Source organism: Borostomias antarcticus, assembly GCF_949987555.1.
Source record: "Borostomias antarcticus genome assembly, chromosome: 14".
Lineage (NCBI taxonomy): Eukaryota > Metazoa > Chordata > Actinopteri > Stomiiformes > Stomiidae > Borostomias > Borostomias antarcticus.
The window spans coordinates 16,122,532-16,145,361 of NC_140247.1; the positions used below are offsets into that span (position 1 = coordinate 16,122,532).

General features: G+C 45.3%; 1 protein-coding gene across 4 annotated transcripts in view; it reads left to right on the forward strand.

Annotated features, from left to right (window-relative positions):
- The window catches only part of LOC311317997 (scavenger receptor cysteine-rich domain-containing protein DMBT1-like), a 43,863-nt gene that overhangs the window by 12,430 nt on the left and 8,603 nt on the right, over nt 1–22,830 (forward strand). For all 4 annotated transcript variants that reach the window (XM_084449163.1, XM_084449161.1, XM_084449162.1 and 1 more), the window contains 14 exons: nt 380–688; nt 839–1,153; nt 1,322–1,636; nt 2,578–2,892; nt 3,069–3,389; nt 3,571–3,885; nt 4,044–4,358; nt 4,788–5,108; nt 5,278–5,592; nt 5,731–6,039; nt 9,792–10,106; nt 10,276–10,590; nt 11,111–11,425; nt 11,596–11,904. In XM_084449163.1, coding sequence (XP_084305289.1) covers nt 380–688; nt 839–1,153; nt 1,322–1,636; nt 2,578–2,892; nt 3,069–3,389; nt 3,571–3,885; nt 4,044–4,358; nt 4,788–5,108; nt 5,278–5,592; nt 5,731–6,039; nt 9,792–10,106; nt 10,276–10,590; nt 11,111–11,425; nt 11,596–11,904 — 4,404 coding nt within the window. The remainder of the gene's footprint in view (nt 1–379; nt 689–838; nt 1,154–1,321; nt 1,637–2,577; nt 2,893–3,068; nt 3,390–3,570; nt 3,886–4,043; nt 4,359–4,787; nt 5,109–5,277; nt 5,593–5,730; nt 6,040–9,791; nt 10,107–10,275; nt 10,591–11,110; nt 11,426–11,595; nt 11,905–22,830) is intronic.

The window sequence follows — 22,830 nt, forward strand, 5'->3', positions numbered from 1 at the left end:
GACTAGATTTCGGAAGGCTATCTGAAAAAATATATATACTTGGCTGGTAGATTTTTTCATCTACAGTCCCCTTGGCAGGGGACTCACCGTGAGCCAAAAAGTTAATTTTCACCCCTGCCTTCAGATAAAAATATTAACCACTTTGGAGTAAGTGTGTGTTAAGTTGATGAAATTTAGATAAGTATCAGACAACACCAAAATCACAAAGCTGAAAAAAATTCTACACGAACCTCAGAGGGTTGACTTGTGTTTAACACATCAATAATAACTCATTAACTAACAGGTTGTGGAGAATCTATTATCTATTCATAAGGGCTAGTTATTCTAAAGTATTACCCATATGCATAACCTTGACTTTCCTATTGTCTTTTTACTCAAGGCTCAGTCAGGCTAGTCAATGGGACTGGCCGTTGCTCTGGTAGAGTTGAGGTGTATTACAACTCTCAGTGGGGAACAGTGTGTGATGATGACTGGGGCATGAATGATGCCAGTGTGGTGTGTAGACAGCTGGGCTGTGGAAGTGCTCAAAATGCCCCAGGAAATGCCCAGTTTGGTCAGGGTGGTGGACAGATCTGGATGGATGATGTTATATGTTCTGGAAATGAGAGCTCTCTGACACAGTGCTCACACAGGGGATTTGGAAAAAATAATTGTCAACATGGCGAGGATGCTGGTGTTGTCTGCTCTGGTAAGTAACTGATTCTGGCTCATCCTTATCTCTTATGGTTACACAAAGCCCTTACTGTATATTGCACTATCCTCGTATGGACTATATTAGTAGGCTGCTAATGTATATCATATGCATAACCTTGACTTTCCTATTGTATTTTTACCCAAGACCCAGGCCCAGTCAGACTCATCAATGGGACTGGCCGTTGTTCTGGTAGAGTGGAGGTGTATTACAACTCTCAGTGGGGAACAGTGTGTGATGATGGCTGGGACATGGATGATGCCAGTGTGGTGTGCAGAGAGCTGGGCTGTGGAAGTGCTCAAAGTGCCCCAAGAAATGCCCTGTTTGGTCAGGGTGATGGACAGATCTGGCTGGACTTTGTTCCATGTTCTGGAAATGAAAGCTCTCTGACACAGTGCTCACACAGGGGATTTGGAAAACATAATTGTAGTCATCGCATGGATGCTGGTGTTGTCTGCTCTGGTAGGAAACTGACTATTTTATCATTGTATCGCTCTTTGAGACTACATAAGGTGTTACCACTGGAGATGGTTACATTACATTACACTATCCTCATATAAACTGGATGAGTAGGCTGCTACAGTATATCATATGCATAACATTTTCTCTCTTATTGTATTTTTACCCAAGACCTATCCGTAGTCAGGCTGGTCAATGGGAAGGGTCGTTGCTCTGGTAGAGTTGAGCTGTATTACAACTCTCTGTGGGGAACAGTGTGTGATGATAACTGGGACATGGATGATGCCAGTGTGGTGTGTAGAGAGCTGGGCTGTGGAAGTGCTCAAAGGGCCCCAGGAAATGCCCTGTTTGGTCAGGGTGGTGGACAGATCTGGATGGATGATGTTATATGTTCTGGAAATGAGAGCTCTGTGACACAGTGCTCACACAGGGGATTTGGAATACATGATTGTGGTCATGGCGAGGATGCTGGTGTTGTCTGCTCTGGTATGAAACGTGCTCTGTCTTATCATTGTAACTCTTATCATTGTAAAAAAAAAAAAATCCATTGACAGATTCAGATACAATAAATTGGAATTACACATGCATTTTCAAAGCTAGTCCATTAAACAAGGCAGACATCAGAAAGACATCCAGTTTCAAAAATGTTTAGTATAGCACTAGGCATAAAAATTCACAATGCCCATTTTCAAGTATGCATTTTAACCTATATAACGAAACATACTAGGAGTCTGGGAGTCAACATTTTTATGAATCCCATTCATTCTTCCCATAGGCATTTAGAACTCAGAACCAAAAGGCAGTGATTCTTTTCAGCCTACAACAAAATGACATCACACATCACCTATTTGATGCCAATCTAATCTCGTGCTGAGTTTGACATATTTCCTTATTTATCCTATCCATTGAAGTTGATGGCAAATTAATTTGCATTGACTAGGCTACTCCGGACATGATTTTGAGACCACAATTGGATGTGCCATCATTCCCTGTTAGTCATTGTCTAATCGACTGTCATGCCTACCATTTTTCATAATTTAGGATATAGCCTAGCACCTTTCAAATAATGTGCTTACATAAAAAGACGAATAGATAAGATTATACAATTTTACCAAAATTAGGCTACACAGTAATTAACTTAATTATGACAGAAATTAAAATAGCCTACAATGCAGGGATGTTTTAGGATTTATCTGAACAACATTCTGTGGAATCACTTTTAGCCTATTAAGCTACCACCGCCACTAGTCAAATAAAGACATTATCCCCAGTTACTGTGCTTGTAAAACAGGGGAAATTATGTTGCAGTTGGAGATACAATTAGACAAAGTCTGTTTAATATATATTGCACTATCCTTATTATAGACTGTATGTGCAGGCTGCAACAGTATGCATAACCTTGACTTTCCTATTGGTCTTTACCCAAGATCCAGAATCAGTCAGGCTGGTCAATGGGACTGGTCATTGCTCTGGTAGAGTTGAGGTGTATTACAACTCTCAGTGGGGAACAGTGTGTGATGATAACTGGGACACGGATGATGCCAGTGTGGTGTGTAGACAGCTGGGCTGTGGAGGTGCTCAAAGTGCCCCAGGAAATGCCCATTTTGGTCACGGTGATGGACAGATCTGGCTGGATAATGTTACATGCTCTGGGGATGAGAGCTCTCTTACACAGTGCTCACACAGGGGATTTGGAAAACATAATTGTGATCATCGCAAGGATGCTGGTGTTGTCTGTTCTGGTAAGAAACTGACTGTTTTATCAATCTACCTCTTTGTGACTTCATACTGTGTTGACACTAGATATGGTTACCCAAAGTCCTTGTATTACACTATCCTTATATACAGTATATAGACTGCATGAGCAGGTTGCTATATCATGCATAACCTTGACTTAACTATTGTCTTTTTACCCAAGATCTACAGGTACCTGTAGTCATGCTGGTCAACGGAACTGGTCGTTGCTCTGGTAGAGTTGAGGTCTTATATGAAGGACAGTGGGGAACAGTGTGTGATGATGAGTGGGACATGGATGATGCCAGTGTGGTGTGTAGACAGCTGGGCTGTGGAAGTGCTCAAAGGGCCCCAGGAAATGCCCAGTTTGGTCAGGGTGATGGAAGGATCCTTCTGGATGATGTTGCATGTTCTGGAAATGAGAGATCTCTGACACAGTGCTCCCACAGGGGATTTGGAACACATAATTGTGATCATGGCGAGGAGGCTGGTGTTGTCTGCTCTGGTAAGAAACTGACTCTGTTTTATCATTCTATCTCCCTTTATGGCTTAATAATGTGTTAACACTAGAGATGGTTACCCAAAGTCCTTATATTAAACTATCGTTATATTGTATACTGTAGACTGTATGAATAGGCGGCTATGTCATGCATAACCTTGACTTTCCTATTGTGTTTTTACACAAGATCTACCTGCAGTCAGGCTGGTCAATGGGACTGGTCGTTGCTCTGGTAGAGTTGAGGTCTTCTATGAAGGACAGTGGGGATCAGTGTGTGATCATGACTGGAACATGGATGATGCCAGTGTGGTATGTAGAGAACTGGGCTGTGGAAGTGTTCAAAGTGCTCCAGGAAATGCCCAGTTTGGTCAGGGTGGTGGAGAGATCATCCTGGTTGATGTTGCATGTTCTGGAAATGAGAGCTCTCTGACAGAGTGCTCACACAGTGGATTTGGAATACATAATTGTGGTCATCACACGGATGCTGGTGTTGTCTGCTCTGGTAAGAAACTGACCGACTTATCATTGTATCACTTTTTTGACGCAATAATGTGTTAACACTACTGTATACACAAAGTCCTTATATTACACTATCCTTGGATGAGTTGGCTGCTATATCATATGCATAACCTTGACTTTCCTATTGTCTCTTTACCCAAGACCTACCTATAGTCAGGCTGGTCAATGGGAATGGTCGTTGCTCTGGTAGAGTTGAGGTCTTCTATGAAGGCCACTGGGGAACAGTGTGTGATGATGACTGGGACATAAATGATGCCAGAGTGGTGTGTAGAGAACTTGGCTGTGGAAATGTTCAAAGTGCCCCAGGATATTCACAGTTTGGTCAGGGTGATGGAAGGATCTGGATGGATGATGTTGCATGTTCTGGGAATGAGAACTCTCTGACACAGTGCTCACACAGGGGGTTTGGAATGCATGATTGTCACCATGGCGAGGATGCTGGTGTTGTCTGCTCAGGTAAGAAACTGTTTTATCATTATATCTCTCCTTGTGACTTTAAGGTGTTAACACTTGTCACGAACATGGGTCATGACAAACAAGGAGACCAAACAAAGGCAACTTAGAAAAAAAAAAAAATATTTACTAACCAAATAAATGAGCTGAAATTGAACTGAAAAATGGGATGTGCTCCCAGAGAGGGGTTCTCCCCGAATGAAGGTCAGGGAGCAGGTGGGCAGAGTGCACAGGTGCTCCCCATCAGTGCTAACGACCCTCCCAGTTCCACCCACTGCCACCACTTTGCTAGAGGTAGGCAGAGTGGGAGGGCTGTAACACAGGAGGGATGCACACAAAGACTTTATATTATGCTATCCTTATGTTGACTCTATCATTAGGCTGCTATATCATATGCATAATCTTGACTTTTCTATGATCTTTTTACCTAAGATCTACAGATACCTGAAGTCAGGCTTGTCAACGGGAATGGTCATTGCTCTGGTAGAGTTGTGGTCTTATATGAAGGACAGTGGGGAACAGTGTGTGATGATGACTGGGACATGGATGATGCCAGTGTGGTGTGTAGACAGCTGGGCTGTGGAAGTGCTCAAAGTGCCCCAGGAAATGCCCATTTTGGTCAGGGTGATGGACAGATCTGGCTGGATGATGTTTCATGTTCTGGAAATGAGATCTCTCTGACACAGTGCTCACACAGTGGATTTGGATCGCATAATTGTAGTCATGACAAAGATGCTGGTGTTGTGTGCTCTGGTAAGAAACTGTCTCTGTCTATGGAATCGTCTTTGTGACTTTATTACTGTAGGTGTTACTGCAATCGTTACACAACGTTATTATTTTACACTATCCTTATAACAACTATATGAAAAGGCTGCTTTATCATATGCATAACTCTGACATTCTTATTGTTGGTTTACCTTAGACCAACCTGCAGTGAGGCTGGTCAATGGGACTGGTCGTTGCTCTGGTAGAGTTGAGTTGCATTACAACTCTCAGTGGGGAACAGTGTGTGATGACGACTGGGACATGGATGATGCCAGTGTGGTGTGTAGACAGCTGGGCTGTGGAAGTGCTCAAAGGGCCCCAGGAAGAGCCCAGTTTGGTCAGGGTGATGGACAGATCTGGATGGACGATGTTGCATGTTCGGGAAATGAGATCTCTCTGACACAGTGCCCACACATCAGATTTCTATCACATAATTGTCGTCATGAAGAAGATGCTGGTGTCGTCTGCTCTGGTAAGAAACTGACTCTCATAATTGTTTCTCTCTTGGTTGCACGAAGTCCTTATATTACACTTTCCTCATATGGACTGTATGAGTAGGCTGCTATATCATATGCATAACATTGACTCTCCTATTGTCTTTTTACCCAAGACCCAGTCAGGCTGGCCAATGGGACTGGCCGTTGCTCTGGTAGAGTTGAGGTGTATTACAACTCTCAGTGGGGAACAGTGTGTGATGATGACTGGGACATGGATGATGCCAGTGTGGTGTGTAGAGAGCTGGGCTGTGGAAATGCTCAAAGTGCCCCAGGAAATGCCCAGTTTGGTCCGGGTGGTGGACAGATCTGGATGGATGATGTTACATGTTCCGGAAATGAGAGCTCTCTGACACAGTGCTCACACAGGGGATTTGGAAAACATAATTGTGGTCATCGCAAGGATGCTGGTGTTGTCTGCTCAGGTAAGAAACTGACTCTGTCTCATCATTGTCATTCCTTGTGACCTAATAAGGTGTTAACACTAGAGATGGTTACACAAAGTCCTTATATTACACTATCCTTATATTGACTGTATGAGTAGGTTGATACTGTATATCATATGCATACTGACAGTTACGTATTGTAACCCTAGTTCTATGAGTGGAGCGAAGCCCCACAGGGCTCCTTATTGGCTTAACCAGCTTCACTGCTACAAACCTCGCTAGCTACATTGACTGAAGAAAAAAACTATACACGCCCCTGCAACCAAACAGGTTCGGTGCACCACGATAACACCACCACTATAAAAGGGGGCCGAGCCCGCTTAACTGCTCGTAGCCGAAACTTTCAGCGAGTAGACTGGGGTTCAGAAAAGTCTGCCCTCTGGGCTTCGCTCCACTCATAGAACTAGGGTTACAATACGTAACCGTTGTTCTATTTCGTGGAGCTCCGCCTCACAGGGCAAGCTTCTGATTGGCATAAGCGGAGCTACACGACCGCACCATACAGTTGAGAGTAGCTAGAAATTATCCATCCCGCGGCATTTCGACATCGCAGTATTTCACAGGGAAATCCCGTTGGAAATCTTGTGGGATTTCAGATGGGTGTTATTTCATTTTAGTGATGCACCACCGCCAGGTGGCGTCTTTGAGCAGATTAAGCAGGCTGGGCTCACAGTGTATTTCTACTATAGTTTACAAATAAAGACAAGCCTGATCATGGCATCATTAAATTTCACATTCTTTAATTGAAATGCTCTGTTGTGAAGCACGTTGAGCTGAATTTATCTGTATGTAAGGTGCTATACAAACAATGTTTTCTCTCCATCTGGATGTAATTTAATTATTACAAACATATCTACAGAGCCTATCTATCTCAGTAACTGATGTCAAGACGTGATGTCTGTTAAGTCATATGCGCAAAATAACAGTATTGCTAACAATAGCTAACTTGTCTAGAACTACAAAGATTGGGTGAAAGTGGGGTTTTGCGTTTTGTTTCTGGAACTTATTCAACTGGGATGTGCCGCCGTCCCGGGCACCAAATCCCAAGCTCCGATACAAATGGAACGCAACATCAGACCTTATTCGTAAAGTAATAAGTTTGATCGGAGGTGTGGATCCATACAAAATTGACATAGTCGCCAAGAGTAAAGATCACTCATTATTGCCAATTATATCCGGACATTAATAAACGCATCTTTTTTCTCCATCTGTATGTAATTGATTACATACAGTACATATTTGCATTACTTTCGTGAGTGCTGCAACGTTCAATGTTCATGAACTCTAGTAGGCCTAGGCCTGCATTTCAGTATACTGTGATATCTTGTACCTTATTGTATCTATCTACAATACCTTGCTGCTATGAAAATCCAAAATTCCCACCCTGGGGAATAATAAAACTATTATATCCGATTAACCATATTCCGAGTGTGGCGCGGTAATGCCCACACGCCCACTCTCTAACATTTGTCATTCAAACACTTCTGCAATGAATGAGCTATAATATCCATTCACTGCGCCAACTCAAGATCCCCAAAATCTGGAGAAGAGCCCTAGTTGTCGCGATCCCTGAGACGAACAAGCCTGAAGGGGACCCCAAGAGTTACCACTCCATCTCTATGTTATCTATCTCCTTCAAGATACTTGAGCGTCTCATCTACGCCCGCGTTGAGCCAATCATCAACCCGCTGCTCCCACAGGAGCAGGCCGGGTTCCGACGTGGGAGATCGACCGTAGATCAAGTCACTTTGATGACTCAAGACATCGAGGACAACTTTTCGGCTAAAAAGAAGGCCGGAGCCGTCTTTATAGAACTGACGGCTGCCTACGACACCGTATGGCAGCGCGGCCTCACCTGGAAGCTGCTCCGCCTGCTGCCAGACAGGCACATGGTCAGCATGATCATGAAGCGGTCAGCATGATCATGAAGCTTGTCTGAAAATGCAGCTTCACCCTCACCACCGGTAGCGGACAGCAGGTTGCAGGTTGCAACGTCGCAACCTGCAGGAAGCAGGTTGCGACGCCTTAAGAATGGAATCCCCCAGGGATCTGTCCTGGCCCCCCTCCTTCATAACATCTACACCTACGACCTGCCGACCACAGTCTCCAGGAAGTATGCCTACGCAGATGACCTTGCGCTGGTGTACTCAGCTGGAGACTGGCAGGCCGTGGAGGAGACACTGAGCAAGGACATGCAGACACTAGCGGCATACCTCTGGAAATGGAGATTGAAGCTCAGCGAGGCAAAGACGGTGTTGGCGGCCTTCCACCTTAACAACAAGGAAGCCAAACGTGAGCTCCGAGTGCACTGACGGAACACTCCTGCCATACAGCTCGGCGTAACATTGGACAGGTCGCTCACGTTCTGCTGACCCCTCGAATCACTGTGCAAGAAGTTAACAGCTTGTGTGGCATTGATGAGGTGACTGGTCCGATCAGGCTGGGTCGCCGGTGCAAAAACACTGCGTACGGCAGCCCTAGCCCTGGTATACTCGACCAGTGAATATTGCTCACCCGTCTGGTGTCACAGCGCTCACACCTGCCTCATCGACCCGCCTATCAATGAAGCCTTGCGCATCGTGACAGGATGCCTGCATCCCACTCCTGTGGACAACTTTCCGTGGAGCTTAACCACCTACTCCACGACAGGCTCACTGCAACAGCTGAGTTTTCCTGGCATCTCAATTTGAGACACCCTTTTGTGACTGGGCAGACTACATCTGGCGTGCGGAGTGAGAGGTAAACACCTCCAGACTCCGTGATTTCATCCCGGCCGCCGGTCCTTCCCCTCCCGGGATGGACTTACACAGACTGGTGTGGGTGAGGCTTAATCACCTCCGGACTGGCGTCGGACGCTTCCACTTATCAATGCACAGATGGGCCTTGGCATCCTGTGCAGCGTGCAATTGTGGCGCCGAAAAACACACCACAGACCATGTCATCCAGGACTGTCCGATATACCGGACACCCAATGGAATGCATGGCCTGACGGTTTTGATGACGATGACTCCAGGAGGTGTGCCCGGATATAGCCCGGGTGACCCCTCACCCAGGCTCGGAGTGGTAAAAGGATAGCCCCGAGCCTGGGGGGGAGAGGACATAACACCTAACCTGCAAGATGAAGAAGAAGAAAAAGAAGACAGAGGTAGGGACAGCATCAGCGCCGGCTGCTGAGGCGGAATGCCAACATCTTCTCCCCCGTCTGAGCCGCCCTCCGCGGGTGCAGGGTCTTTGTTCCCCGGCGGCGGCAGGCAGTCGAAGATGTGTGCCTCTGGAGAGGCTTTGCCGGGCAGGTCTGGCAGTCAGGAGACGGCACCAGACCCGCCCTGGTGTGCTGCAGCCTCATGCAGTGGAAGCAGAGTGGAGGTCCCACATCGCTATTGAGGGCACCGCAACCGCAGAATCTCTCAGGCGGACTAGGTAACGCCGGCTGATGACACTCGCTCCACGGTGTGTCACTGGCTAGTCATCCTCTTTCTTCCCAGTCGAACTCAAGCTTAAAGTTTCTAGGAGCAGTTATGCGGGCTCAACCCACTTTTAGAGTATAAATAAAGGCTATTGAATTGAATTGAATAGTGGTGCACCAGACTTGTTTGGTGGCAGGTGTGTGTATGTTTTTTTCTTCAGTCAATGTAGCTAGCTACGATTGGTTAAGCCAATAAGGAGCTTGCCCTATGGGCTGGAGCTCCATGAAATAGAACCATGTCTTTGCTATTGTCTTTTTACTCAAGACTCAGAGCTCGTCAGGCTGGTCAATGGGAATGGTCGTTGCTCTGGTAGAGTTGAGGTGTATTACAACTCTCAGTGGGGAACAGTGTGTGATGATGACTGGGACATGGATGATGCCAGTGTGGTCTGTAGAGAGCTGGGCTGTGGAAGTGCTAAAAATGCCCCAGGAAATGCCCAGTTTGGTCCGGGTGGTGGACAGATCTGGCTGGGTGATGTTGCATGCTCTGGAAATGAGAGCTATCTGACACAGTGCTCACATGGGGGATTTGGATCACATAATTGTCGTCATGGCGAGGATGCTGGTGTCGTCTGCTCAGGTAACAAACTGAATCTGTCTCATTGTACTGTATCACCTTTTTTGACTTTGAAGGTGTTACCACTATAGATGGTTATGCAAAGTCCATATATTACACTATCCTTACAGTATATGGACTGTTGGTATATCATATACATAATCTTGACTTTGCTATTGTCTTTTTACTCAAGACTCAGAGCTTGTCAGGCTGGTCAATGGGAATGGTCGTTGCTCTGGTACAGTTGAGGTGTATTACAACTCTCAGTGGGGAACAGTGTGTGATGGTGGCTGGGACATGAAAGAAGCCAGTGTGGTGTGTAGAGAGCTGGGCTGTGGAAGTGCTTTAAGTGCCCCAGGAAATGCCCAGTTTGGTCCGGGCGGTGGAGAGATCTGGCTGAATAATGTTACATGTTCTGGAAATGAGAGCTCTCTGACACAGTGCCCACACAGGGGATTTGGAAAACATAATTGTGGTCATCGCAAGGATGCTGGTGTTGTCTGCTCAGGTAATAAACTGACTCCGTCTCATCATTATCATTCTTTGTGACTTTACAGGTGAATTCCAAAAAAGTAGAATATTTTGAAAAAGTCCATTATTTTTCTGTAATTTAATTCAAACAGTGAAACGTTCATGTATTCTAGATCCATTACACAAAGTGAAATATTTCAAGCCTTTTTTGATTTAATCTTTGTGATTGTACAGTATGTTCATTTATACACTCAATACTTGGTCAAGGCTCCTTTTGCACAAATTACTGCATCAATGTGGAGCGTGGCATGGAGGCAATCAGCCTTGAAATATTTCACGTGTAATGAATATAATATATGAAAGTTTAATTTTTAAAATTAAATTATGGAAAATGAACTTTCCACAATATTCTAATTTTCTGAGATGTACCTGTAGGGCGTTACCGCTAGAGATGGTTACATAAAGTCCTTATATTACACTATCTTTATGTGGACTGTATCAGTAGGTCAACATATCATATGCATAACCTTGACTTTGTTATTGTTTGTTTACCCAAGACTTTGAGCCCATTAGGCTGGTCAATGGGAATGGCCGTTGCTCTGGTAGAGTTGAGGTGTATCACAACTCTCAGTGGGGATCAGTGTGTGATGATTACTGGGACATGGATGATGCCAGTGTGGTGTGTAGACAGCTGGGCTGTGGAAGTGCTCAAAGTGCCCCAGGAAATGCCCAGTTTGGTCAGGGTGATGGACAGATCTGGATGGATGATGTCACATGTTCTGGAAATCAGAGCTCTCTGACGCAGTGCTCGCACAGGGGATTTGGAACACATAATTGTGGTAATGGCGAGGATGCTGGTGTTGTCTGCTCAGGTAAGAAACTGACTCTGTCTCATTGTATATCTCTTTTTGACTTTATAAGATGTTACCACTATAGATGGTTATACAAAGTCCTTATATTACACTATCCGTATATGTACTGTATGAGTAGGCTGCTATAACATATGCATAACCTTGACTTTCTTATTGTCTGTTTACCCAAGGCCCAGTCAGGCTGGTCAATGGGACTGGTCATTGCTCAGGTAGAGTTGAGGTGTATTACAACTCTCAGTGGGGAACAGTGTGTGATGATAACTGGGACATGGATGATGCCAATGTGGTATGTAGAGAGCTGGGCTGTGGAAGTGCTCAAAGTGCCACAGGAAATGCCCAGTTTGGTCAGGGTGATGGAAGGATCCTTCTGGATGATGTTGCATGTCATGGAAATGAGAGCTCTCTGACACAGTGCTCACACAGGGGATTTGGAAAACATAACTGTGGCCATCACAAGGATGCTAGTGTTGTCTGCTCTGGTAAGAAACAAACTCTCTCCTATCATTGTATCACTCTTTGTGCTTCCACAATGTTGCCATCCCTGGGCCACAGTGTGAGCAAGCTTATATAAACATCAATATTTGGGCTCGCTGTTGTTGAGTAATGTTGAATTCACAAAGGCTTACAGTGCCTGAGCCTCTAATTTTGGAAATTGCAAAAAGCGCAAAAGCGGCGGTGTGGCATGCATGGTTACACACCGCTACTCCGACACCCCCCTATTCCGAAAAGTGCGCTTCTCAGACACCCCGCTACTCTGAAACCCCTGTAGCACCCGATAATGTAATAATTAACTGATAATGTAATAACGCCTGATAATGTAATAAAAGTTTGACTTAAAGGACAATGCTCGTTTTTGACAACCTGGACCTTATTTACGGCATATTATAAGACGCTTCACTCACCGAGATAACTTTGGTGTAATTCGGAGGCCTGTAGAAGAAATGTACGCTCTATGTAAGCACAACTAGCGATTCATAAAGACAGATTGATGAAAACAACTGTTTCGCGGCAGAAAATAGATTTAGAAGCTACATTCTCAGTGCCCTGTCCGCCGCCATTAAATGGATGTACTTGGCTTGCGCTGGATTTTACATTTCTTCTACAGGCCTCCGAATTACACCAAAGTTATCTCGTGAGTGAAACGTCTTATAATATGCCGTAAATAAGGTCCAGGTTGTCAAAAACGAGCATTGTCCTTTAACTCAATCGAAAATGTAATAAAACCTGATAATGTAATAACTTAACCAATAATGTAATAAAATGTCCTGACTGATAATGTAATACAATTTTTCTGATAATGTAATATATTATTACATTATTGGTCAAGTTATTACATTATCAGGTGGGTCTCTTTTTTTTTTCAAAACTGGTAACGCAATACTTGACTGATAATGTAATAATCTAAAAAAAAGGGAATGAATACTGCTGTTAGGGTACTTTGTGGTATACTTTGGCGTACGTTGTGGTACTTGTGGTATACTTTGGTGTGTCTTATACTTTGCAGTATACTTTGGGGTGCTTTGAGGTACTTTTGTGATATACTTTGGGGTACTCTGTGGTATACTTTGCAGTACTTTGTGGTATACTTTGGGGTACACATCAATATTTTGCAGTACTCTGCAGTATACTTTGGGGTATTTTGCGGTACTTTGATATTTTGTGGTAGTTTGCAATAAACGTTGGGGTACTTTGCGGAATACTTTGAGGTACTTTGTGGTGTGTTTTGGAGTACTTTTTGGTACTTAGTGGTATACTTTGGGGTACTTTGTGGTACTCTGCAGTACTTTGCAGTATACTTTGCATTATACTTTGGGGTACTTTGTAGTACTTTGTGGTATACATTGAGGTACTTACCCGTACTTTGCAGTAATGCATGGTAATTTGTGGTACTTTGTGGTATATGGAGGTACTTTTCAGTATGCTTTGGGGTACTTTGTGCAGTATTTTGTGGTATACTTTGGGGTACACAGCAATACTTTGCTGTACTCTGCAGTATACTTTGGGGTACTGTTGAGGAATTTACATCCAAACACCTTAAACCTTTGTCCTCTCACTTCTCTTGTAGTTCATCACCTCCCCCCAAGTATTCACATAGCTGTGCTAACATACAAAATGGCTTCCAGAAGGCCATCTGTCTGCTCCAGAATGGCCATCCTTTGTTTCTTTGTCCCTCTTGGAAACTGCCGCCTTTTTCTCATGTCACATGTCTTTACTCTTGGCCACGCCTGCCATTCATATGTACAATGCAGTAGCCAATCACATCCTGGAAGCACCGTACCTTTGTTTTGATTGCATATAAGCCACAGCAAACCCATAAACTTCACTTCGCTGACGAAACCACCCTTTGTTGCGTTTTCAGGAAGTCCTTGCGCTCGTATTGTTTTTCACAATAAACCAGACTTAACCTTTTGAACGTATCTTGGTAAATCTTTTGACTAGATCAGTTTAAAATACTATCACAGTTGGCGACGCGGATGATTGGGAGGACTGCCTGCATGTTGCTTCGGGATTCCAGTGGATGAACTGGTGACAGACGTGTCGGTCCATTATAGTGGGCGTTGGAAAATCAATTTTCTCTCTTGCGCCAGAGCGCACGCCGAGATTATTTCCTCAGTTCTTCCACTGGATTCTTGAGGCTCACAGGTACGTTTAAACGAACCCTCTTATGGTTCTGAGTTGTATTTGCCTTGATTTGGTTCAGTTTGTGTTGGTCTGGATTGTTGAAAACAGAAACCCCAGCGTGGGTATTTAGTACGACGTTTTCCTACCGAGGGTAGGGCGCGCATTGTTGATGTTTCGTTTCAGAACGATACCAACTAGCTTAAGCCTCATTGTTGATGTTTCGTTTCAGAACGATACCAACTAGCTTAAGCCCCGTTTGTTGATGTTTCGTGTTAGCACGATTGCCAACTAGCTTCGAAGTGATTGTTGATGTTTCGTTGAAGAACGATTACCAACAGATGTAGCTACGGGAGTGATTGAGAGTTTTGCAATCCGCGTTTCTGGGAGAAACGTTTTCCCCTTTGATCCCGGGTGGCTTGGAAAACCTAACGAGAAGTTAGATTTGACCAAGTGGCTGTACAGTGTTTGGTAGGATCTAGACATCCGGTCTAGCCTTGACCAAGTGGCTGGTGCAGTTCGAGAGTGGCTGTACAGTATTTGGTAGGATCTAGACATCCGGTCTAGCCTTGACCAAGTGGCTGGTGCAGTTCGAGCATGCTAGTCGTATGTTAGTCGTTGTTCGTCTTTGGTCGTTCTTTGTTTTGCGTTCCCGTGTTAGTCTGCTGTCTTCTGTCTTGTATGTGCACGGGGGTGTTGGTATGTGTTTACTGTTTGAGCCTCGGCTCTTGCTTTGTATTGTTTGTTACGCGCGCCATGGATCCAGGTAAAGTATTGTAAGTATTTTTGTACACTTTTTAGACTGTTAAAATTCGTAACTGAGTAGGCTAGCTGGTTGTCTAGGAGACGCAGGAAAACAACTCTCCCGGTGATCCACCATTGAGCCAGAGAACAAAGAACTTCCTGACTGGGTGAGTACTAAGCGGTTTAATGTGTCTTTGTTTCTTTCGAAATTGTATTCTTTCCCGCCGTGAGTTAACCATAAGGTTTCCTTTCATTGCTGTTTTGGGGTTTTAGGCTGCGTCGTGGTTATTAGGGATTTGTTTCTTTAAATTTCCCCCGCGCACGCCATGGAGGTATAATATAACGGCGCATGCCCACATACAACATCCGGGTCTTACATGCAACATTTTGGGAGCACCACTAGGTGTCCCTGTAACACCAGCTATTAAAATATGCTATATGCAACAGGATTCTACTGCTAACTTGCATTTTGTCTAGCCCTGAGGAGTTTGTTGCGCTGAAGCATTATTCTGCGAGCGTTTGTTGGCAGATTTCGTTATGCGCTAAAGCATTTTCGATTCCTTACATCCCCATCTGACATTTAGTGTTAAATTCTTAGCTAAGATTCGGGCTCAGCTAGAGGGTTAAGGGAAAAGCCTGTTAATTCTATAGACTGGTCTGTTTTTAAGAATTGGGATAGAGTAGCACGAGAGAGGTTTTTAGATCAGGAAGGAAAGATAAGGAGGTTCAGCAGACTGTCTCTCCGCCATTTCCCCAGCAGAATAACTCTGATTTAAAATTATATTTTCCCCCCTCGACTCGTTGCGCCGTGATCACACCCCCTAACAATGCCCCCGCCATTAGCCACGCCCCTTCTCTCTACGAGTTAAGCGCGCCCCTTTCTACAAGGTATTTCGTCCGAACAGGTCAGGAAGGAAGAGCCTCCGATTTGGGGTCGAGCGCCACCTGCTGGAGTTCCCTTGAACAACCCATAAGGGAGATTTAAACTAGCCAAGATAGAGAGATTTTTTTAAGGTAAATAAACAGGAGAAGACAGATGTAGCTGAGGACGTAAGGTTTGTGCATGATGGTGGCAGGATGAAATAGATGTAGAGCCTTTGAGTCTTAAGTTATTAAGAATGTTTTCTGATGGGATCTTTTAGGTATTGTTGCGAACTCAAAAGTCTGACAGGGTTTTGAATGTGTGTTTGATTCAGGAGTTTGTTTCAATAGTCAATGAATGGCCATAAACTGTTCGTTTATGCATTCTACTGTATGAATTTCATTCACATAATGATGATGTGTGTGTGAGGAGTTGGCTTTAGGCCTTCCCCTCTGCTATATTGACCCCAGTCTGTTGAGTTATCTTTCAGGTACTATGGACCCTGGGCGGCAGGTCTTTGAGGAGCCTGGATCATGCCTTCCTGGGGACTGCTTGGAACCTGCTGTTTGTCTGTTTAACTGTTGTTTGTTTTGTCTCTCTTTCTGATATATGTAGGAACATGAGGTTACTGGATGTTTAGCATTATATATCATTTCTGTTTAAGCGGGTCTTGTTCGATAAAGCTTGAGGATGTCGCCTACATTTCACCTGTGTTTTTGATTCAGGTGTGTGTACACGTCTCCTTGGTTGGATTGTTCTGTTTTGTAGTAATTTAGGTTTAGTCTATTTCTATAGGATGTTCTGTTTCTGTGAAGTTCTGTGTTGATGTTTTCAGATTTTCCTGGAGTGCATTGTGTGGGCTACCAAGGAGTGGTTGCCCCTCGCCAGCATGAAGCTATGAACTGTGTGGAGTCACGAATGACTTGAGGGTCATTCTTGGACATTTCTGGAGTGTTCTCCCTGTTTCAGACGGGACAACTGTCGTTCCGGGAGTGATGGGTGAATGCCGAACCAGGAGACGGGCACAGGACCGGAGGTGGAGATGAAGGTTACCGGCCTGTTTCCCTACAGATGGGCGATCTGGGGTTCGTGAGATGCAAGGCCAACGCCATGTCACCGACTCACTGTGAGCGACAGATAAGTATGAAACAGGGAAGAGACCATTTTGTCCGAAGCGGTGCCCAATACTCTGTCCTCAAATGACAGAAGAGGGAGGTTTTAGATATACAAATTTTTAGCTATACAAATGAAGTTTTGATGGATTTTTTGATTAGTTAATTGTAAATGAAGCCAGTTCATTTTAGTGTCATTTTCTTTGCCCCATCTCTATTTTTATCCTGACTTCAGGAAATTTTTGCTTTCACCCTTAGGGGGTGTTGTTTTGTTGAGACGAGAATGTGGTTATTTTATTTTATTTTCATAAAATCGCGAGAGAAATTCTAGAGCAAAATCCAATTGCCTTGATCATGACTGGGGACTGGGCGTGTTGAAGTCATTCTAACACTGCCCCTGATGTCACTGTAGACTACTGCAGACTGGCTCTAAATGACACTTGAACAGACACCCTGTTTAAGTTTTCCTGACTGAATAACAACATTTTTTCCCCAAAGCAGGAGCTTGCGCTTAACCATGTTTCTGAGTATCTCCAACAGACTGCTGATAACCGTTCCTGACCAAGGAGGGGAACAGGGAGACCAGAGGACTCTCCTTTTGCTCTTCTGTTTTGTCTCTGTTGTCTCTCTCATCTGTGGATCCACAGACGAAGCACTTCATCAGCCTGTACTGGGGGAGCGGGAGCGCCGAGGTGGCCCTCCAGCAGCACGACCCGGGCCGGCCCTACGTGGAGCAGTACAGGGATGGACCGGGTTCAGTTCAAGAGCCTGTACGTGCTGCTGGCGCCCTGGCTGTGTGGTGTCCCACCGCACCTTCACCCTGCTGAACCAGGACAGGGACTCCCTCCTCACCTTCCGAGAGCTCGCTGGCTGACCGCTCTATGTGGACCTGCCCAGTGGGGAGACAAGAGACTACCAGGAGCAGATAAGCAGCCTGAGAACAGGCCAGAAAACATGGAAGAGAAGTAGATGTTGCGGGAGGAACCTACCCTTCAAAAATGGAACTGTCAGCACATCCTCGGCCAAGTGGGCCATGGGAACATGTAATAATGGATTTTATTGAACTTTCTCCATGCCAGGGATGTCTTCAACAGAGTGAGGACCGCCATTCCTGAGGCTAAGGAGGGGTTCCTGCATCACATCTCTCCTGGGGATTGGGTCCTGGTCCGCGACCACAGATGAAGGAGCTGGAACTCGCCGAGGTGGCTCGGGCCGTACCAGGTTCTACTCACCACGCAGACAGCGATCTGAGAGGACTTCGTGGATCCATGCAAGCCATTGCCGACGGGTCCAAGCAGCAGAGGACGGTCCACCAGGGGATCGCCAACACCAGGAGATCAAGGATGCAGCTGAACCAGAGGGCTCAGAGGCCAAAGCCATGAGCTGCCACAACTGTCCTCTCCTCTGACGAGGAATCGGAGGAAAAATGACCTTGCTGGTCACCTCCTTCTCATGATCGTTATGATGGCAACATGGAGAAACTCCACAGCCATGACCTCACAAGATGCACCACACACGCACACACACCTGCACACACTGCAACTAACATTGAACATAACTGATTCAAACAACGCGACATTGAAGTTGCGATCTAGAAGAGAAGACGCCTTGCATTCCCCAGTGACATTCTATTGCCCAAAAGAGAAGTGTCACCTAAATGACTGTTGGATATACACTGTGAACAAGAGTGACCTTGACAGTCACCGCCACACTCTCCTCTCCTCTGATGAGCAATCGGAGACTGACCTTGCCGGTCACCTCCTTCTTGTGGTTGTGGTATGACAACATGGACAATCTCAACAGCAATGACTGCACCTCTAATCGCACACACTGGAACCTACATTAAACATTCAGAGACGCACACATGGAAGCTATGTTCCATAGGACATCACATGCGATTATTCACAACAAGAGTGAATGAACTTTGAAATAATCTGAAAAATATCATATTTGTTTACAAGAGTTACAATGGTTGAAACATGAGTTGATAAATAAGTTTGGGTTTTTCCTCTAAATTGACCAAGAGGTTTTTTGCCCTTCTTACACTGGTAACCATTTTTTTTTTTTTGCCTTGTTAAATCAAGTTTTTTGGTGAATGGTTGTCCAATCTTAGACTATAAATAGTATATAATCATGTCATCTTTTTTACCTTGTTTCCTGTCAAATTTCTGAAACAAGGGGTTTTGGTGCGTGATTTTGCACGTGGAAAGAAAATAATAAAAAGAGAAAAATATATATATATTTTTTTTTTGCTCCACCTAGTGGAGAGATTATTTCCTTTCCACATGTATAGCATATCTGACTGTTTACACTTTGTGTTTGGATTTTATATTTTATTTTTGTGTACCTGTTCAGGCACAAATGGGGGATTGTTGAGGAATTTACATCCAAACACCTTAAACCTTTGTCCTCTCACTTCTCTTGTAGTTCATCACCTCCCCCCAAGTATTCACATAGCTGTGCTAACATACAAAATGGCTTCCAGAAGGCCATCTGTCTGCTCCAGAATGGCCATCCTTTGTTTCTTTGTCCCTCTTGGAAACTGCCGCCTTTTTCTCATGTCACATGTCTTTACTCTTGGCCACGCCTGCCATTCATATGTACATTGCAGTAGCCAATCACATCCTGGAAGCACCGTACCTTTGTTTTGATTGCATATAAGCCACAGCAAACCCATAAACTTCACTTCGCTGACGAAACCACCCTTGTTGCGTTTTCAGGAAGTCCTTGCGCTCGTATTGTTTTTCACAATAAACCAGACTTAACCTTTTGAACGTATCTTGGTAAATCTTTTGACTAGATCAGTTTAAAATACTATCACAGTACTTTGAGGTACTTTGATATTTTGCTGTAGTTTGCAGTAAATGTTGGGGTACTTTGCAGTACTTTGCAGAACACTGAGGTACTTTGTGATGTTCTTTGGAGTACTTTGCAGTACTTATGCTTTGGGGTACTTTGTGGTATACTTTGTGGTATACTTTGCTGTATACTTTGCTTATACTTCAGGGTACTTTGTGGTATTTTGCAGTACTTTGCACTATACTTTTGGAGTAGTTTGCAGTACTTTGTGGTATACTTTGGAGTACTTTGAAATACTTATTGATTAGTAGGGCCCTTCAAAAAGGGGTTCAATATTTTATCTTAGCCTATATAATAGGAGACAGGATTTAATTTAAGACAGATTTAATTATATGAATTGAAAGCAAAATGTATGAGGCAAATTATGTGAGGCTGCTGTTCATAAACTATAGTTAAGAGCTGCTGTCCATTGACTATATTTCAGATTGCAATACCATAACTCCCCCGATACTCATCTCCAAACTCAGCAACTGTCTCAACACTGGAGACAGTCAACCTCTCACCCTCAACACTGGGCTGTTTCATATCCTCTGTACAAACACAACTGCATAGTTACCTACAATTCCAGCTCAATTATCAATTCACTGATGACAGCTGCGGTAGGCCTGATCTCCAACACTCTCTACAGTGACCTGCATGGTGTTGCTTCCATAGCATGTTGGTAGTGTTGATGTTCTCAGTCAGACGCCCTCTGAATCATGCATATACAGGGATGTTTGTTGTCCATGTCTGGTCCTTGGTGATCTGTACATCAATATACTGTACTTGTAAATACACTGTCTCCACAGGGGTCCCACTGCTGTTCAGGCAATTGGCCGCTCCTGCTTCCTGCTAGTCCACTAGAATCACTTTCATCTTCCTGCTTCCTGCTATAGTCCACTAGCATCTTCATTATCTTACTGACCTTCAGTTGGAAGTTGTTGCCCTGACAACATTTAGTTTGGCACTTCACCCCCTCCACGAAGGCCTTCTCATTATTATTGGAGATCAGGCCTACCGCAGCTGTGTCATCAGTGAATTGATAATTGAGCTGGAATTGTAGGTACAGTAACTATGCAGTCGTGTTTGTACAGCGGATATGAAACAGCCCAGTGTTGAGGGTGACTTTCTCCAGTGTTTAGGGTGAGAGAAGATGAGGTGTGGCTGCCCACTCTCACCACCTGAGGTCTGCCTGTCAGGAAGTCAGGGATCCACCTGTGCAGGAAGGGTTTAATCTCCAATCTCCATCCTGCGTTTGGAGATGAGTATGCGGGAGTTGTGTGGGCATTACTGTGCAGGGTTGTGTGATTCGTAGTGCAGTAGATCTGTGGTAGTAGTGCTTGTAGTTAGTGCATGCTGCATGCCGCTTCAGCTACCGCCGCCAGCTAGCCTACCTTATGGAGGGTGAAAAGAGGAGCCGAGTGCGTTAGTCTCCTTCTGCCAGTACAAAGCCTCCACGCAGCCACACATGGTAACTGGGTACCTCGCGGTCCCAGGCTAAACTGTAGGGGATCTCGGAGCGGTGAGGCAGTGGGCCCCAGAGGCAAGGTGCGCAGGCCCACCCATGTGTGGACACGTCCTGGCTCCTGCCAACCACTGTCCCAGCTATGGGCAAATAGCATGGGCAGATGTGGCTCACAGCCATGGTAGGCAACCCATCTAGGAGAAGGTCACTCTGAACAAAAACCACAGGTGCTGCTCGTGCCTGGCTCCGCACCGTATACCATCTGGAGGTGTGGAGCAAGGGCGGATGAGGGTTTTAAGCCCAAAATGGCCAGAGGAGGGCCCGTCTGCGAGCGTCTGGTGGCCGGGCTTTCCATGGAGCCCGGCCAGGCCTAGCCCGAAAGAGCAATGTGGGAACAACATCTCCATCTCATCCGTCCCGTGGACCCACCACCCGTAGGCCTAGTCCTCTCTGGTCCCCTTTTTTGAATATTGGGACCACCACCCCAGTCTGCCACTCCTTTGGCACTGACCCGGACTTCCATGCAATGTTAAAGAGGCGTGTCAACCAAGACAGCCCCTCAACACCCAGCGCCTTCAGCATTTCTGGACGGATCTCATCAGTCCCTGGGGCTTTGACACTGTGGAGTTGTTTGACTACGTCAGTGACCTCCTCCAGGGAAATTGACGATGACCCCCATCATCTTGCGGCTCTGCCTCGATCGTAGAGGGTGGATTAGTCGGGTTCAGGAGTTCCTCAAATTGCTCCTTCCAACGCTCAACAACCTCCTCAGTTGAGGTCAGCAGTGTCTCATCCTTGCTGTATACAGCTTGGATGGTCCCCCACTTTCCCTTCCTGAGGTGTCGGATGGTCTTCCAGAAACACTTTGGTGCCGACCGAAAGTCCTTCTCCATGGTTTCTCCGAACTGCTCCCACACCCGCTGCTTTGCCTTGGTCACAGCCGAAGCTGCAGCCCTCCGGGCCAGTCGATACCCTGCAACTGCTTCTGGGGTCCTCCGGGCTAACATATCCCGGAAGGCCTCCTCCTTCAGTTGGACGGCTTCCCTGACCCCCCGTGTCCACCACGGTGTCTGGGGGTTACCGCCCCTTGAGGTACCTATGGCCCTCAGGCCACAGCTCCCGGCCGCAGCTTCAGCAATGGAGGCTTTGAACACCGACCACTCATGTTCGATGTCCCCAACCTCCACATGCCCGTAGAAAATCAAGCGATAGGCCTCTGGCAGAATATAAGACGCAGTTAAGTGAAAAACAGTTTGCAAGTCGATTTTTGTGCTGAAAGAAGGTGCAAAAATCCTTTTTGGATTATTTATTTGGATTTGGTATCCTTATAGGAGCAAACAGCACTGACCAGCCAGAATATAGAAATGGCTGCACCATTTAATAAAAGCAAGACCAAACAATAATCCGCAAAGCCATAAATAATAAAATATTCCTACCTATTTGACGTGAGGTCTACGCATCCCCGTTGCACCAAGTCCTCTGGGACTTTGGGAAAAAAAGAGGAAGGTTTGCTATTACGACGAGGAGGTCTAAACTCTTCGGCCTGCACCCGTGGTCCTGCTGTAGGTCTATTGCATGATCTCAGTAACAAGCTGATTTGGTGCAGGTGTAAATAGGCGATGCTCTGCATTACCTGTCCAAGTTCAGGCAGCTGTCCAGAGTGCTGAACCGGCAGCAGATATCTGGTTGTCGTGCGCAGAGAACAGACTGATAGATGTTAATTTTCCTCAACAAGAGTTTTAAATATATACTTGCAGAGTGATAT